The sequence below is a fragment of the Chionomys nivalis genome, chromosome 26 (assembly GCF_950005125.1).
Source record: "Chionomys nivalis chromosome 26, mChiNiv1.1, whole genome shotgun sequence".
Taxonomy (NCBI): domain Eukaryota; kingdom Metazoa; phylum Chordata; class Mammalia; order Rodentia; family Cricetidae; genus Chionomys; species Chionomys nivalis.
The window spans coordinates 17,870,001-17,888,196 of record NC_080111.1 but is presented as its reverse complement, the minus strand read 5'-3'; the positions used below and the strand labels follow the sequence as shown (position 1 = coordinate 17,888,196).

The following is an 18,196-nucleotide window of genomic DNA, read 5'->3' as shown; positions in this document are numbered from 1 at the left end:
AGATTTAACCCTTTACTTCCCATGCTGTTTATTATTTACTCTGGCCCAAAGTCAGTGAAGTTATGTGTTAACACTTAGTATTTTTTTTTGTTCACGAGACAGGTAAATTATTTCTGTCTGGTAGAAACCCTAACCCAACATTCTGTCTGTATTGCCCTGTAGGATAGTAACCAATTTTAGGTCTAACCTGAGACCCATAATTCAACCTTCTTTCTTCAGTTCCTGCCCAGTGTTTTCTAATGCTCTATGCCCTGACTTTATTTCTCTCGTTCATGAATCAAACGAATCTCCAGTACATAATTAAGCTTGCATCAGAATAATGTTTTGGATGTTTTTAGGTTCTACTTTGGCACAAATAGAATGCTCAAGCTATTTCCAGTTCAGCGACGGGAAGAAGCACGCAGTGGTCCCACCCACCGTGACAGGAACAAGGGACTGACTGCGGCCCTGCCTGGCTCCGCTCTTGGCGCTGTCCTCTGACTGCCGCACGTACCTTTGGACATCCCGCGATGTTGAGAGACGTGATTCGCGTGCAGAAGATGGCTACGGTTTTTATAATTTCATCCGTGAGGTGGGTACAGAAGGAGACATCCAGGTGTTCCAGGTGCAGCGAGGTCCTACAGTACGACTGGAAGAGATTCCCAAGGCTGCAGGGTTTGCTTTGTGTCCCCCTTTAACTTTCCCCCCTTACTTTCCCCTAGTCTCTGTGCATCCAATACCCTGTCTGTCTGAAGCTAACTCACCTGCAGTGGTTTATTTAGTATTCATTTGGGACCCTTCGATATAGATTTTTGCCATGAACAAAACAAATAACAAAATATTACATCCAAAATCAGGTTAGCAAAAGATACACAGCAAATTATAAGTTTATCAATACTCAAATTCCTGCTAGCAAAATCCAGTTTTTCTGAAGTCACTCATGATGAAATGTGATTGGCGTATCAGTAATTAACAGGGTTATATTTGTCCAGATGATTGAAGAAAGGGGCTGTGGATGTGAGAGCCGATGGCAGATACGGCGGGGGTGACGGTGGAAAGAGCATATTCTTTTTACTTTTTCCACTGTGCACAACCTAGGAGAACTTACACACTTTTGGAGCCCTCATTTCTCTTCTAATTAGTGTGAATAATACCTAGAGCGTAGCATTATTCTGAATTGCCAGCATGGTCATCTGTCACAGAGTGGCTCACCGCTTCCCTATGGCAATACCTGGACGGCCATCGGTGTGTGGCTAACGGTTAATTGGATAACGAAAGCATGGCACACAAAGACACTGGGATTTGTTGGGCCATAGAGAAAACTGACATCAGGAATTTTCAGGGAAGTGGTTGAAGCAGGGAGGTATTGAACTGAGCAAGGTAACTAAGACTTAAAAAGCCAAAACCCACATAGCTCATCTATGGACCTTAGTGTATGACGTCCATCTGTGTTTAAACAAGTGGAGGTAACGCGGAGCAGAAAGGAGGCCATGGGGTGGGGTAGGCGGGATGAATGACACCAGGAGGGGGAGGGGACAGGGAAGAGAATCAACAAAAACAGAATTTGCTTAAAGGTCCCATACTGAAACTCAGTACTGTCTGTGCTAATGTGCTAATTTAGAAAGACTCTATAACTCTGCAGATATTATATATAAGGACAAAAAGAGGAGCTGGAGGAATGGCTCAGCAGTTACTGCAGAGGACCAGAGTGTGGTTCCCAGTTCCCAAGACCAAGGTTCAGGGGATCCCATGCCCTCCTTTGGCCTCTATGGGCACACATGCACACACGCGCACACACGATGGAGGGAATAAAAATAAAATAATAAAGTCTTTAAAATAAAAATGATATTCAAAGAACAAAATGATCCACAGAAATAAAGCTAAATATATGACTGTAAAAACAAAATAAATCAAGACAAGTGGAGATCAGATGCCATGACTAATTCCAAGTGATACAAGAGAAGTCTGCCTCACCACAGTAACCATGGCAACCATCAGCCACTCCCCTTCACCACTGTAGCCATGGCACCATCAGCCACTCCCCCTCACCACTGTAACCATGGCACCATCAGCCACTCCCCCTCCACACCACTGTAACCCTGGCACCATCAGCCACTCCCCCTCCACACCACTGTAACCATGGCACCATCAGCCACTCCCCCTCCACACCACTGTAACCCTGGCAACCCTCAGCCACTCCCCCTCACCACTGTAACCATGGCACCATCAGCCACTCCCCCTCACACTGTAACCGTGGCAACCATCAGCTACTCCCCTCCTCACCACTGTAACCATAGCAACCATCAGTCTCTCCCCGGGTGCATTGTGCACTGTGAAAAGTGCTCAGATGTTTAGAGTTCTCTGTACTTAACCCTTCACCATTAATTTTACTTTGAGTATTAGATTTGGCAATTCTACTGGGTTCCTAGATGATAGCTCTTATTTCCATGAAACTGGATGCCCATTGGGCTACATGCCAGCCTTGCTTTCGGGACTGAGGAAGGACTTGAGTGTCAGGTAAACTCGTGGCTGTCAGACTGACGCTTCTGCCATCTGTTTTTGTTTTCGAGCTAAGGATGGGGAAGAGCTAGTGTACAGCTACAGAGAAGGGGACATTTAGGGGAGACACAGTCTAGAAGGCACCCAGCTCTGGGCAGGGGGAGTAGTAGTAGGGTCCATCGTGAAGGATGGTTACACAGGTTATATGTGTGATGTGTTTGTATATATGATGTAGCTCCTACCCAAATCAATTACTGCTAAAGTTCCATGCTGTATGGAGTATGATCCGAGGGACTGTACAGGAACTGCTAGCGTGTAGCACATGGTGAGTGCTCACAGAGTTTAGTGCTTGCCTTAGCTACACGTGAACTAAAGTTGGAAGCCCCCAGACGAGATTAACTTGATCCACTGTCAAGGATGGCAGGCATGTTGGAGGGAAAAGGTCAACAGGTGATTACTACAGTTGATGGTGATGTCATTGTGTTTGTTTTTATCACTGTGAGAAAACACTGACCAAAAACAGCCTGAAGGATGAAAGGGTTATTCACCTTACAGCTTCAGGTCACAGTCCGTCCCTACAGCAACCATGACCCACTCTCCACCAGCCCAGGGGCGGCACTGCCCGGGTGGGATGGGCCTTCCCACTCCACAGACTTAACCCATCGGCCAATCTAAGGAGCCATTTTCTCAGCTGAGGCTCCCTCTCCACGAGAAGCTGACAGAAGCCTAGGCAGCACAGTCCAGGCAGATGTAAAACTTCTCAGCACAGAACAGTAAGCACACAGAGAACGGGGGATGACGAGCCTGAGGGGGCCACTCCGCAGTGAATGCACACATCCATATACTGTGATGTGCGACAGTTTGGACAGCAGAAACTGTAAATCCGTTGGGAAGGACTAAGTGTCAGCTGCTGGCAGCTTTTCTGTGGCACCACTGTTAATAACTGGATACTGACAGAGAGAAAGCCGTCTTGGCCATTATCCCTCTCTGACTGCAGCAGCCCACAGTGAATGACAGAGCTCATGCAGAACCGGCATTTTCCATGGGCTCAGCACTTTCTGGGCCTGACTCACCCTGGGTTGTGACTAACTTCACATGGAAATCTGTAATGTCTAGAACCAAGCGATCCAGGAATTGGAAGGGGTCACTGTTCGGGGACAGAAGGGTCGCTGGATATAAACAAGCTCGGGGAACACCCAGGGTGGTACCGAGGGAACCCACCTTTGACCGGAATCGATGGCTTTGTCTCTCAGCTCACTTGCGGATAGGAATGCAGTGAGTCTCTTGGGATCCTTTCTGGAACTGTGCTAGTTTCAAGGGCTTCCACAAGCACCCCATTAGAACATAATACATTCTCAGTAAGTATGGGTTGTGGATTGGTCCTATGCAAGTGTCTTCCAGAAAATTAAGTCTGTCTTAATAACACGAGAATTTTGATATTGCAAGGTGTGTGTGGGGGGGTAATATTGTTTCCTCTTAGAGAGCAGGCAAAGAGACATGTGACAGCACAAACGGTGTTTGGTCTGTGAGAGACCGATCGGACGATTCAGTGGTAAAGGTGCTGGTTACGCAAGCCTAATGACCGGTGTTCAGCAGCCAGGAACACAGGGGACAGAACAGATTCCTCAAGTCGCCCTCTGAGCCCACACACGCTGTGGCACACCTGATGTGCACAGAGAGTGATAATTAAATCAAAAAAGGAGAACCTTGAAAGCAGGCTTTAAAGGGAGATGCAAGGCACCTCTTCAGCCCCAAGGTCCCAAGTCCACAGACGTGTCTCAGCGCGGTCTCCTCCAGAGACAACTGCCACGTTCTCCGCTGGCTCCAAAGCTGCCCCCGTCACTCACGTCAATCTTATTCTCCGAGTCAGTCCCTTACCGTGATGACGGAAGGAGTATGGAATGCGACCAAGTTTGATCTTGCTGTGCAGAACACTCTACGGAGAATGTCCATGTCACCCCGTGTCTCCTGCCCTGAGTCGCAGTGTGGGGGCTAATAACTACATTCCTAAACTGGGGACCTGGCCGGGATCAAGTTTCGCTCCTCTCTGTCAAATGTCACACCAGTGCTCTTTTGCCCAAATCCTGGTTTAACCCATCTCAACAGGTGACAGCTCTTTGTCCCAAACTCCTCCCTCTGTCGTCCGCTCTCAGGACACTGTCCCTTGTCATGAGCCTAATAGGGCCCCATTAGTTGTCCTACAGAGTTGGAGTTTTTTTTTTGTTTGTTTGTTTTGTTTTTCTCTCTGTTGCTAATTCTGGAAAAACCATTGTGCTCTCAAGAACTAACTTCTTTAATAAAGATGGACTGGACCGGCACAAACTAAAACACAATTTCCCCTCACACAGTCCCGACACATGCAGGCGCATTTCCTCAATGACAGCCTCCTTCCTACCAGACATCGGAGCACGTGGGGGCCGATCCTGGCTTTGGGCATGCGCTCTGCAGAGCCTGGAGCCCCATCCTGGTGAGAATAGTCTCACTTCCCCCTCTGCTGGGAAGCCAAGCCTCCAAAGACATCCCTGCTCTTCAACAGGAAAAGAGCAGTATGGGAGGAAAGGGGACAAAGCCAAGGCCTAAGGCAAGCACCTGCAAAGGAGCTTCCATAGTTCACATTGTCTAAAACTTACATGGCAATCTGGGAAAGAAATGTTGGCTTCAGCCTGCTCAGCTGTGGTCTATGAAGCACAATCATTCTTCCAGGCAGCAGGAATGACTCCAAACTCCTGCTCCTCTCCCTTCGCTTTCTTATGTTCTCCTTGGATCTCCTTGTATGAAGCTGTTTGTGTAGCCACCTTATTGTCTGCACTGTGTGTAGCTTTAGAAGCCATGTCCAGTTATCCTTATGGCACCGATCTTTGGCCCATAGATGAAGGCTAGCTCAGTGAGGAAGACTCCACAGAGAATGGAGACTCTTCTTAATGCAAGGGAGGAGAACGCGCTCCTGCAGACGGCAAGTGGCCAGGACTCTTTCCTTCCTGCACAAGGTCTAGGGACCTTTTGACTGAGTCCAGCAAGGGAGGAGAACGCATCTGCAGGTGGCCAGGACTCTTTCCTTCCTGCACAAGCTAGGGGCCTTTTGGCTGGGTTCAGCATCACTGGATAAATTACTCAACTCCCCTAGGTCTCGATGCTCTCCTCTGCAGCACAGGAAAATGCGGCCCCTAAATGCTGGCACTTCGTGATTTCTTTGTTGGGAGCTTCGGTGGGTTAATATGCCAAAAGCGACCGCATGGTGCCTGGTCCACAGCTGACAGCTGGCCAACAGGACCTGGTACCATTATTGTCTCCAGACTCTCTCTGGCACTGCCAAAATTTTTAAATTGTGAAAAACTATAGTAAAAATATTTTAACTAGATACTCTCAATAAATACATATTAATGTACTTTGTAAATTATGTAGATACGACAATTGATTAAACAGGTTTTAAGTATATATAAGCAAATACTATCAATAAAAAATCTAATAGTCTTAGAAATTCTAGTATTTCCTTCTGACCCCAAAATAGATTGCCTTGTTCATCTTCTGACTAACCTTTGGATGTCAGTAAATCTGGATGGTCACTGACATCACACGTCCTGTTATAAGTTTGGACTGAAAGAGGGGAATTTTTTCTCAAGTATACAGTGTGGTAGGTGCATGGAAGGAAGGCACGAGATGGAGAACCGGGGGACAGGGAGATGAGCAATAAGCAGCGATGGAGATGCACCCTGGAAAAGCAGAGAGAAGAGCAGGGAAAGAACAGAACAACATATCTTCTAGTGGGAAACTACGCTGTGGTAAGCAGAATTTGTTAGAAAAAATCCAGAATAGTTTCTGGCTTCAGGTCTTATCTACAAACTAGAAATGGGCCAGCAGGACAAAGGACAACAAGGACACCCACACTTTCCATTTCTCCACGGGAAGTGGTCCAGTGGACAAGAAGGGCAGGAAAGAAGGGCTGCTGGTTTCTGTCCAGTCACCCTTGCTACTTTTTGTCCTTTTTCTTACATTGTCTCAAGAAAATGACAACTGAGACCCATAGTCATCCAAGGACAGTCTCGTGCATTTCAGTGTCTCTAAGAGACTGAGTCTCAGGACTGTCAGTACGACTTTGCCCCTTCGCCTTAGGATACAGTAGAACCAAAGATGTGTGTGGTCCAGGCTGGCCTCAAACTCTAGGTCCTCCTGCCTCTGCCTCCTTCAGCAAACCCTACCAGCCTGCACCACCAGGCTCAGTAGTTAAGAGCACTGCCTGCTCTTCCAAAGGTCCTGAGTTCAATTCCCAGCAACCAAATGGTAGCTCATAACCATCTGTAATGAGATCTGGTGCCCTCTTGAGGAAGAGACCTAGTCAGTCGCCCTCATCAACTTAGATCATGAGACCCAATATGGACAAATTCAACAGAATCACCATATATGGGCTGCCCATGCCTGCTTCAGCATGGCCAGGGCATAAATTTCATCTTTCAGAACCAAAGATGATCTAGTCAAGGGAGGTTTCTAGCCTTGTAGAAAAGCTCAGACCTGGAACCTGTGCGTTTATGTAACTAACACGTTTTTAACCTTAACTTTCCTCATCTGGAACGGCGAAATAAAAATATCTCTACCTATCTCACGGGCTTTGGGAAGTTAGCCATTCCAAGAGCTGTCTTGTCTGTCAGCACTGACTCGGGAGTCATGGACCAGCACCGCCTGCCTGGGATGCCACCTGCTGTCAGGAGGGTTTCAGAAAGGAAATAAAGCAAGGAGAATCGGCACGGGCCTCGCAGAAATCATAGCCCAGGGAACGAGGGCTCTCCTGAGCCATGCTGCAGGCATCCTGATCACGTCAGGCACAACACAATGGACAAATCCTGCATGTGTCACAGAGGGATCAAACACCGGCATAAACTCTACTATCATGGGAGTGTGGGGTCCCATGCTTTCTTTCCTTGCCTTTTTACTTGGCCTGCAGGCAATCTGACAGGTTTTGTTTAACTTTAGGCAAGTTTCATCTCACGTGTGATAAACTAATATTCTGGGAGCCTAGGAGCAGAAAAGGCCTCCTAAGGATTATCTTGCTTTTAACACGTTCTTCCCTGTGGACACTTGACCTGAAAATAACAGATGTTTGAGTTCAGTTAGGAAGTGCAGGAAACCAGTTCTCTACCAGTTCTCATGGTGGGAGTGGTCAGAAAGCCGGCCCTGGGGTGGGGGTTACGCGGCTTCACCTGGTGCTTTGCCAGGAAAACATGGTACCCAGCACTCCAGAATCTCTTGGAACCTTCTGAGCTACGGGACTCTGAGAGGCTGTCGAATCCCACATCCTTTGAAGTCTGGCAAGTTTCAAATCCTGTTGGACTGCTTAAAATTGAAAACAGATTGGAGTCAAGGAGCAGCAGAGCGCTGAGCTCTCTGCTTTTGCTCCCAGCCGTTGAAGAAACAATGATACCCAGATATCTGGGCCCCCCACCCACACCCGTTGATCCCACATCTCCTGACTCTCCTGGCATCTGCTGTTTGATGGTAAAGCTCAGGAGACTGTTCTCAGCATGGATGGTCAGTGCAGCAGGGATTTCTAAATTACTCAGCAGGGATTTCTTCATTGTTCCAGGTTTTGTGGCTGTTGCTTTTCAATGAGTACCGATGACCACCCCTTTAAATCGATCGAGAAATTACTTAGTTCCTCTTCTCAAACAGTTTTTAAAAAATCTACAGGCTGAGCCCTCTGGGAGCTGCTTCATAGACCTTCTGGTCAATGCTTCCTGACACTATCCTGGAGGGAAGACAACAGCAGAGGCTTTTCTGGGCACTAGAGCCAGGTGCTGGAAACGCCCAAGTCTGCTGTTCGACTTCCCCCCAGGACAGCTTGGAGTCGGCTGTACCACAGCTATCGATTAAGGTCAGCTGACTAGGGATTTAACTGTTTCCCTTTCAACCCATGAGCACAGCTTTATCCCTGGAGACTAGGTGTAGTTATCAAAATCCCCTACTTTGGTAATTTTTGCATGACTTAATCCTGGAAACTAAATAGAATCAGTGTTGATTTTTTTAGTAGTTGCTAAGGGGAGCTGACTCATCTGGCCCATCTTTGACATTGGAAGTCAGGATGTATCAAAGGCGACCAGAATCAATTTGGGTTTAGCACCGGAGGGAGGAGCTATCAGTAAATACAGTAAATAAAAGAGTGGTGAAAATCTTGCATAAACAATGTTTTGGGGCTAATGAAAGTGGTGAGTCAAAGCAAAAGATTTCAGATGAGGAAAGAGTCACAGGAGGGTGATGCAACCCTGCTCTTAGAGGCCATGACAAATCTTCTGAAACTCCACACAGACATGCCTGCAGCAGGCTGGCCAGAAACTGTTGAACAAGGTGGACACTTGGACTATTGAAAAGCCAACACACATGTGCATGCGCGCACGTGCACACACACACCAAAAACAAAAGGGAGGAGGGGGAAAATGGAGAGACGACGAGAAAGAAATTTTTTTCCTGAGTAGAACATCTGATCTTGTGTAACTGGAAATGAAATAATTCTGCATCTCATGTTTCTTTTAAAAGATATCTTTAGGTTGCAGAAAATAAAGAGCAATTTTGAACGTTTAAACTTTTGAAAAAGAAATACCAGCATTTCACTGCGTGGTCGTATCATTAACACACGAGCACACACTTTCGCCTAGAGTTAAACTTGGGCACCACAGAGGAATAGGGGAGACGCCTGGAGCCATAGGATTAAACGCAGACGGCAGAAAGTGGGACTCTCCTGATTCCTGGCTTCAGCTGTGCCCCAGGAAACATGTTTTCAGGGATAGATATTTAGAGGGTGTGCTAGAACCCTTCTAAAAGATTTAGTTACCGGCCAGATACAACTGCCTCCTCTCTAAAGAATGGAACTCAGTATTAGAAATGTCAATATTTTTAACTTTTATTTGGGGCCTTCATTCGACCAGTAAAGACTTATGTAACGTCTGTAATCACCCACACCTGAACGACTCCCACTCTAGCTACAGTTTGGAGAAAGTCTTTTCTCCCAGTGAGCTGGAGCCATGTCACAGAGTCTGGTTTCTCCTGGCACTGTGGTCAAATTCTGCTTTGTTTGGGCTCTCCCATTCACCCCACGATACCAGTCTTACTCCCGGCCCGTGGATGAATGGATAAATGAGCGATCAGGTGGGTGCTTAAGTAGACGGTTCACACTGTATATAAACATCATCAAAATATGGCGCTGTGTCTCAAATACACATAAAAATTGTTAACAGAGGTGTGCGTGCACGTGTGTGCACGTGTGTGCGTGCATGTGCGTGCATATGCGTGCATGTGTGTGCGTGTGCATTTGCGCATGTGTGTGGGTGCATGTGGGTGCATGCATGTGCATGTATGTGTGCGTGCTGATTTAGGACCAAAACTTGTCAAGAACAATGTAAGATATTAATAATGCTAAAATATCACATTAGTATTGAGACATCTTAATGGCGCACTTATTTGCAATGATGCTTGACTGTTTTGTTTTTAAATCTCTCATCTGTCATCTTTTTGATTTTTTTTGAAAACCTGACTGTATCATGCTAATGGATAAGGCTTTGTGTAAGTGTGTGATTAACCAACATTTAAACCACAATTTACACAAATCTTTTGGCTTCTTTTCATAAAATTTTATGTGCACCCCAGCATCTGTAACTTCTTACAGACTTATAGCCTTGCCCCATATGAAGGTTTTCACTTTCTGACCCTTCGTCTTGAAGCGGTACTTTGTTTTCTGAATAACTCTGCACTGGGCAGAGCTGGTGTGGGGACTAAACTTAGAAGGAACAGACCCTGCTTCCCCCCACAGCTTTAAAGATCCCTTATTTTTCATTTCTTTCTCGTTCAATGCATGCCCAAGATGTAATTTTGAGTCTCTCTCTCTCTCTCTCTCTCTCTCTCTCTCTCTCTCTCTCTCTCTCTCTCTCTCTCTCACACACACACACACACACACACACACACACACACTGAAATGCTTAAGGTGCTAAAATAATTCCATTGTGGCTTACATGTACTGTGTACTTTATGGTTTCCTGCATGGTACTCGGGCCACGCCTATGGACCCTTTACCCTTCTCGAGAATTCCTCGAGTGTCAGCTGAGCAGAGAGTTCATCTCACTCACTCACTTATGCTGTGCATCTGTCGAAGGACACTGCGAACTGTGTGGATAACTCCGAGGAGTTAGGAATCTGGTGTAGTCTCTAACACTGCGAACTGTCTGGATAACTCCGAGGAGTTAGGAATCTGGTGTAGTCTGTAACACTGCGAACTGTCTGGATAACTCCGAGGAGTTAGGAATCTGGGGTAGTCTCTAACACTGCGAACTGTCTGGATAACTCCGAGGAGTTAGGAATCTGGGGTAGTCTCTAACACTGCGAACTGTCTGGATAACTCCGAGGAGTTAGGAATCTGGGGTAGTCTCTAAACTCCCCCAATTTTCACGGTTAGATTTTCTAATATTTTAGTTTCTATTTTGTAAACTATTTTCTCCATGTGTGAAAACTTTGGGCCACGTAGAAGTGCATCGCTCTCCGGGTAGATGCCCCTATTGATCCTGCAAGCCTGGCACAAAGATGGGGACGAAGATGGGAACAAAATGAGGACACAAAGCTTCTTTGGCATCTTGGACCCTAGACCAGACCTGTACAGTGTCTTAGTGACCTTTGTGTTAAGGACCAAAACCACCTGGCAAAAGCAGTTTAAGGGAGGAAGGTGGGCGCTGGCTCATGGCTTTAGGGAAACCTCGGTCCACAGAGATGGGGAAGTGTGGCAACATTCACTATAGCCACAGTATGTGGCAGGGACTCCTTTCTTTATGTGGAGTAGACAGGCCAGACCCAGAGGCTGGTCTAACCTTAGAGAACGGGGGAAGTGGTCTACTCCAGCAGCCAGGCTGCACCTCCCAAAGGCTCCGTGCCTTCCAGATAGCACTGTAAGCTAAAGACTGGGTGTTCAGACAGGAGCCTGGGAGCAGCATTTAGCTTTAAATCATGACGCCCAGCGCAGACTCTGTGTATTGGGCGTTGGCTCCTGTCTGTCCTTTCTACTGTGACTTACAAAGTTTATTCAACTTGCGCTTCATTTTTAACCTTAGCCCCTTAGCAGGAACCCTCATCATCTTACCCGAATTCCAAGGTCGGTGATGTTGATACACTCAGACAGAGAAAGTTCCCTCAGTCTCCTGTGTCTGGAAAGTGTGCTCAAGCCCTGAAAATATAAAGGTGATTTTGTGATTCAATTCAGTATGGGATGTATCCAAGAGACATCCGTACAAGCTAATGACTTAAAAGAGCAATCATCTATGAAAGCCAAACAAAAGTACCTACCTTCCGGGTCATAGTTCTTTACGACTAACAAAGCATGGGCTATGTTGACAAGAAAATTATTAGTATTAATCACTATTAAACCATTAAATAAGAATTTCAGTTATCTCTAATACTTAAAAAAAGCTACAGAGAGCTAGAAAATCCCTTAAGGAATCACCTGTTGCTGCTGTGTAGAGACAGACGCTGTTGGAACCAACGTGAGCTGCTCCGAGTGCCTGAAGACACTTGATGTGGTTAATGAGTTAATCAGGTTCTTATTCATTCCTAGCCTAAGAAACTCAAAAGTGTTAGTTCATCTCATGAATCTAGTTTCTAAAAGAGAAAGGGGAACAATTTTTATAAAGATCTAGCAACAATAGCAGCCACCAGTAGCCCACGTCTTTCAGGTTTAAAGACAAGACAGCAGACTGCTCTCCTGGCCACCCTTGTGTAGGCATGGCTATGCTAGGCTACTTCTCAGCTGTTTCCCTGGCTCGACGGCCCCCATGTGCGCTGATGACGTGATGTCTCCTACGTGAGTGATGACGTGATATCTCCATGTGACTGATGACGTGATGTCTCCACGTGACTGATGACATGATGTCTCCATGTGCACTGATGACGTGATGTCTCTGGTGTGCCCTGATGACGTGATGTCTCTGACGTGACTGATGATGTCACATGTCTATGTGCACGGTGACTTGGTGAACTGGCTGACAGCTGGGCATGTGTGCTTGTTTGCTGGTGCTAAGGATGAGCCTGGGGCCTTGGCATGCCGGGAAAGTGCTCTCCTGAGACACAGCCTCAGCCTCTCTGTCTTGTTTTGCAGAGCTGCAGGCTGTGTGGGAATTCAAGGCTCCAGGTTCCCAGCAAGCACTTTGCTTCTCCATGGCCCAGAGAACTGAAGAATCCAAGATGCTCAGGAACCCACATACATCAGTAGCAGGTTCATCGAGGGGTATGGTCTAAGGACACAGGATTCTAAAGAAAGTGGACATCAAGTCATCCTAACAAATCTGTACGTCACACAGAGTGACAGAGGTAAACAGAGCTTTCCTGGTGTGGGGAATACATCGTCACACCGAGACCAAAATGCAAGAAAAATGGCACTTGTGTTCCAAGAGACATGTGAGGACCACGCAGGAGGTGTGGCTGCCTCCAACTGGAAAGCAGAGGTGGTGGTCTAGCAGAATTTTCAAAGATGAAGAGAACTCTGGGTTAACCCTAGAGATTGTGACTTTAGACCAGCAGTAAACAGCCTTTCAGGAGAGGAAATGGTATGAGCAGAGACTTTGTTGGAAAGTGAGTTGCTTGGAAGTATTTCAGTTTGGAGGTCACTGGGACCAGTGGGAAGGAAGACAGAACACTACCGAGGACAGGTCCGTGCACACAAGACATTTGAGAGCTGAAGATTTCTTGAACATCTCTCCAGGTTTTACATCTGGATTTGTTTAGCTAATGTAGACCGACATTGACAATGAACTGGTTACTGAGTATTGGGATGGGGAGCCTGCTCTGGCCAAGTCATCCTGTCCCTGGCTTGGAACAGCACCAACGTAAATATCAAACATCTTCTTCAAAGTCTATATTGAAAACATACTCAGCTCCAGAAAGGTTCAAGAACATCAGAAGGAATACCTTTCTGACCCTGCCTACATTCTTCAGTTCCACATCAGCTCCAGGTGATGCCTACCTTAGGTGCCATGCACTTTGGTGGTGGCGGTGGTCATCATTGTATATATGTATCCGGGAGCCCAGCCTCTGCCCAGCGCTTAGAAAGGTAGACTGTATCCTGGAGCCCAGCCTCTGCCCAGCGCTTAGACAGGCAGACTGTATCCTGGAGCCCAGCCTCTGCCCAGCGCTTAGACAGGCAGACTGTATCCGGGAGCCCAGCCTCTGCCCAGCGCTTAGACAGGCAGACTGTATCCGGGAGCCCAGCCTCTGCCCAGCGCTTAGACAGGCAGACTGTATCCGGGAGACCAGCTTCCCTGGTAGCTGGGCTTGGGGCAGCTCCGTGAGACCGCTGCCCCCAACAGGGCGGAAGGAGAGAAGGGAATGACAGACATCCACCCTACTTCTCTTTAGAGTTTCCGTGGGTACTTGGCTGGACACAGGAGACAAGGCACAGTGACATCTGTGAGAGAAGCCAAGGAGGTCATGGGATCTGCAAATTCACATCCTGTCTTGGCTAGAGAGGAGGACCAGAGGTCCATGTCCCTGGGGAGAACCACAGCTGGCTTCTTGTTCTGTATTTCTGAAAATTCAAAGCAAATTCATTTGTCTTCCTTTTAATGATCATCTTTTCCTATAGCCTGGATCCCAAGTGAGTGCCTGGGTTTCCGGTTTTGGAGTCTGGGTCCCTGGACCTTGAGCTTTATCTGTGTGTGTTCTGCGCAGCTGGGTGGTCTCCAGCAGGCGGGTCAGGGGATTAAGACATGCAGATGTGAGTACTCCCGCTCCAGCTCAGAGCAGAGCTGAGAAAAAAACGGAATTTAAAGAAGCCTTAAGTGTGTGGTGGGGAGACAGGAGATGGTGCCGGGTCCGTTCATTCACTGGCTCGGGTACACGCATCCTGAGCTTCCTGTGAACTGGGCATTAGGAGCAGGCACCTGAGAGGGCATGGCCCCCACCCTCGCAGAGCCTGGAAAGCCCAGGAGGGGAAATGGGCAAATATTAATAATAATGGGCCAAGGGCTTTTTAACATAATTTCTTCTTTGAATTTTTGGGAATTTCTTATCATGCACCCTAATTCCACTCACCTCCCGGGCCTCCCGTATCCTCCTGTCACCCCTGCAGTGCCCCCGCAAAAGAAAATTAAAAAAAAAATCAAATCAAAACAAAACAAAAATCCTGTCTGCTCCCCCCATCTTTCCCACCTCTTCCTTCATCCTGGTGGCACTGGGGGGTTACGCCGTGTTGTCCAATCCAGTGTGACTTGTGTTGTTTATTGCAGTGACTCACTGGTCTGGTTCAAGGCTTCCAGTTTCTCATTTACCTCTTCTTTGGACCCTCACCAGAACTCCTGAGCTCTCCTGCAGCTGCCTCGACTCTTGGAGATCCTGCGGGTATTGTTCCACAGGACCAGCCCCTTCACGAGCTCCAGCAGGTCACGGGTGGGTTAGATGTTAGGGTGGGCCAGCCCCAGGCCTGGCTGTGGGCCTGAGTGGTAGCCGAGCTGGGTCACTAGGGCCACCTGCCTCAGGTGAAAGGGCAGAGCTATCTCCCCTACACCCATGCCATTAGAGTCAGCTCTCCCTCTACCACGGTGAGAGGTACCCCGCCGTCTCTCCTGAATGTGGGGGCCAACTCTCTTACTGCAGTGTCCAGCAAGAGGCAGGGCCAGCAGAGGGTGGGACGGGCTCAGTATGGCCCGCTGATTTCATCTCGCATCGTCCCTTAGCCCCCAGAGGGGACCACAGACTTCAGGAGTGCTGTCCCACTCTGAACAACGAGACAGCAGGGCCAGTAGCAAATCGCTTCATCATAGTTTAGTTGTTGCTTGTTCATCTTTGTTTTGATTAAAAGTATCTTAAACTAGCCTGTGACTTACAATTCAAATTAACAAGGGAACTGAATTTGATTAGATTTGGATTTCTTGCAATTCTATTTGAAAATGACTGGTGTGCTTTCAAACCTTTTAAGAAGGTCTCTAAGTAGGCAACAAGTACAAGGGCATTATACTGTAAAGGGGCAGCAATAACTACAGGACATCAGACATGAACAACAAGTACAAGGGCGCTATACTGTAAAGGGGCAGCAATAACTACAGAACACTAGACACGAACAGCGCTCAGCTATCATCCATGCAGAGAATTATGCCGCCACATGGTTTGTTTTCTGAAAGAAAGGACATATTGTCAGACCTGGTGGTGTGGGCCTATAAGGCAGCTCTCAGGAGTCAGAAGCATGACCTTTAAATGTCAAAGCCTGTGTGGGCTACAAGGTGAGCTCAAGGCCAGCCTGGGAGATTTCACAAGACCCTATCACAAAACAAAGGTGTGAGGAAGGGTGGGGTGTAACCTGCTCAAGCCTGAACCAGCCCTCAATTTAATCTCTGGCACGGAAAAACAGCAAGCAAGGAAGAAAAGGAGAGAGGAAGGAAGGGAGGAGGGGGGGAGGGGAAGAAGGAAGAAAACATAAAAACCCATTTGATATTGTCTAGAAATGTCTAGATAGAGAAGTGATTTCCTGATCATTATGGACAGTATGACCAATGCTTAATATAGAAAAATTATTCCAAAATATGGGCAGGCAACTCGCTCTGTCAAGATCCCCTAATTTCCTACGTAGGAACACGCAGAATGGAAGGAGGAGTATCCAGGCACACGTGTACGGACCCCACATCCCAGGCACACGTGTACAGACCCCACATCCCAGGCACACGTGTAAATCTTCATGTTCTACAACAGGCCGTTCACCAACCTATTTCAATCTTACCTATTAAATCCTGTTTAGCATCCTTTCCATTGCTCTAGACTGGTACCAAGAGTCCTTTTCCTTTAACCCTAAAGCACGGATTGGCTCTGTTCCCATGGTCTAAGCACCCACTATGACGGTCTGAATCAGAATTGCCCCTATAGACTCCTGTATTTGAATGCTTGGTCTGAAAGGAATACAGGATTAGGAGGTGTGCCCTTTCTGGAGGAACTGTTATTTGTGGGGTAGACTTTGAGGTTTCAAAGGCCCTTGCCAGCCCTTCCCCTCCCCCCACTCCAGATCAGGGTCTACCTCTCAGCTCATCCCAGTCCCATGTATGATGCTCCCACCATGATGATAATGGACTAAACCTCTGAACTGTAAGTCGGCCCCAATTAAATGTTTTCCTTTATAAGAGTTGCCGTGGTCACGGTGTCTCTTCACAGCAATAAAACAGTGACTAAGACACCCCTTCCAACTTCCCACGGCTCCATTTATCACAGGGGACTGTGGCTGCTCCAAGAGCTACTTTGCCACTGTTCAACTCCATGCTTCCCTGCACAGCGCTGTTTCCTTCAGCGTCTCTTTCAGAGTACACTCCAGCGAGATTCAACTGCACGGAGTCCCTTGCACAAGCATAAATTTCTCTTTACCTGTGCCTGTCTGCCAGACCACACTAAAATAACCCACACTTTCTCTTTCAACCAGAGCCACAGAGAGCAAGTCTTATTCTTGTTAGAAACCACATCGCCAACCACCTGTCCTTCATTCCGGAGGGTCTGGGAAACAGCAATACATTTCAGTTCTCAGAGATCTCTCAGTCTGGGACTCCAGCAGATTTCCTACCTACCAGCACTCACTTCTGGGACTCATCACAAAAATTTTTATAAATCTGTGCAAATGAAAGAGTCTTCATAAACCACTGTCTACGGATCTGTCGGGAACACTGCTCTGACTCATTTTTCCTTAAACAGCAAATGTGTCTGTGGCCAAAGCAGCCAGAGTGACGGCTTGAGCCGCCCTAATTACAGAGCCTCTGGTCGTCAGCAAATTATAGCTCCTTTACTAGTAGAAAACCTCTTTATATACATGGAGATAAAGTCACATCCAAGTGATCCAAGTGAAATTAAGGACATAATTTGGTTAGATGTTCACAAAGTTATAGAAGATTAAAGATGTCTAGATATCTGGCCCTGCCTGCCCCTACACAGCCTCCCTCAATTCTCTTCTCAGAATCAAGAACATGAACGGTTGTCCTGATGCCGCAGCAACCCAAATCTCAAGGCCTTGGACTGACTGTCTCACTGGCCCCTTCTCCTCTGCTGAGAAGTTAAGGCCTCTCTTCCCTTGTCTCCCACACCCTTTGAGCCTGACAACATGGCTCCACAGAATGTAATAAGTACGAGAGGAAGAGTCAGGGCTGCCTTGTTCATTCTGGTGTTCCCCGCACCAGACACAAAAGTCCTAACAAATTCACATTAACCGAGTAGTAGTGAAATTCTGACTGAATTTAATTTAACATAGACACATCACTAGAAAACAGCTTTGCCCTAGGCACAACTGGCCACATTTCCTCTCTGATAAATATCTGTAACTTCCCGGAGCGTTAAGTCTGCAGTCAGATTTACACTTCATCAGCCCTGCCGTCCAGGACAGCTTTCAGCTGCTCTGACTCACGGAGACCGGCTGCGGTTAGCTCCCACAGCTGCTGTACCCACTGTCCTTGTCAATTGCTTGCCCCCTAGACGAGAGTCTGACACAGAGGAAAAGAAAAAAAAAAAAACTTCAGATTTTCAACTGTTTAGTGTTATTTTTAGTTTGGTGCTTGGATGTCTCTACCGTTCTCAAATACCAGGCTTTCTTCAGGGGAAAATAAAAATAAAGAGAACAGAGCTCAAGACCACATTCTTGGGGTTCTCACTTGCTCTCAGTGAGTAAATTGTAAAATTTTCACAAGTGGTCTCTGGAAATAAAAACTGAGTCCCCTAAATGCTCAAAGCCCACTTAGCAGAG

General features: G+C 47.1%; 1 protein-coding gene across 2 annotated transcripts in view; it reads right to left on the bottom strand.

The window, feature by feature from the left end:
* The window catches only part of Fbxl13 (F-box and leucine rich repeat protein 13), a 143,774-nt gene that overhangs the window by 8,873 nt on the left and 116,705 nt on the right, over window positions 1-18,196 (bottom strand). For both annotated transcript variants that reach the window (XM_057758550.1, XM_057758551.1), the window contains 2 exons: window positions 11,585-11,668; window positions 494-628 (listed from right to left, as the gene is read on the bottom strand). In XM_057758550.1, the coding sequence (XP_057614533.1) occupies window positions 494-628; window positions 11,585-11,668 (219 nt within the window). The remainder of the gene's footprint in view (window positions 1-493; window positions 629-11,584; window positions 11,669-18,196) is intronic.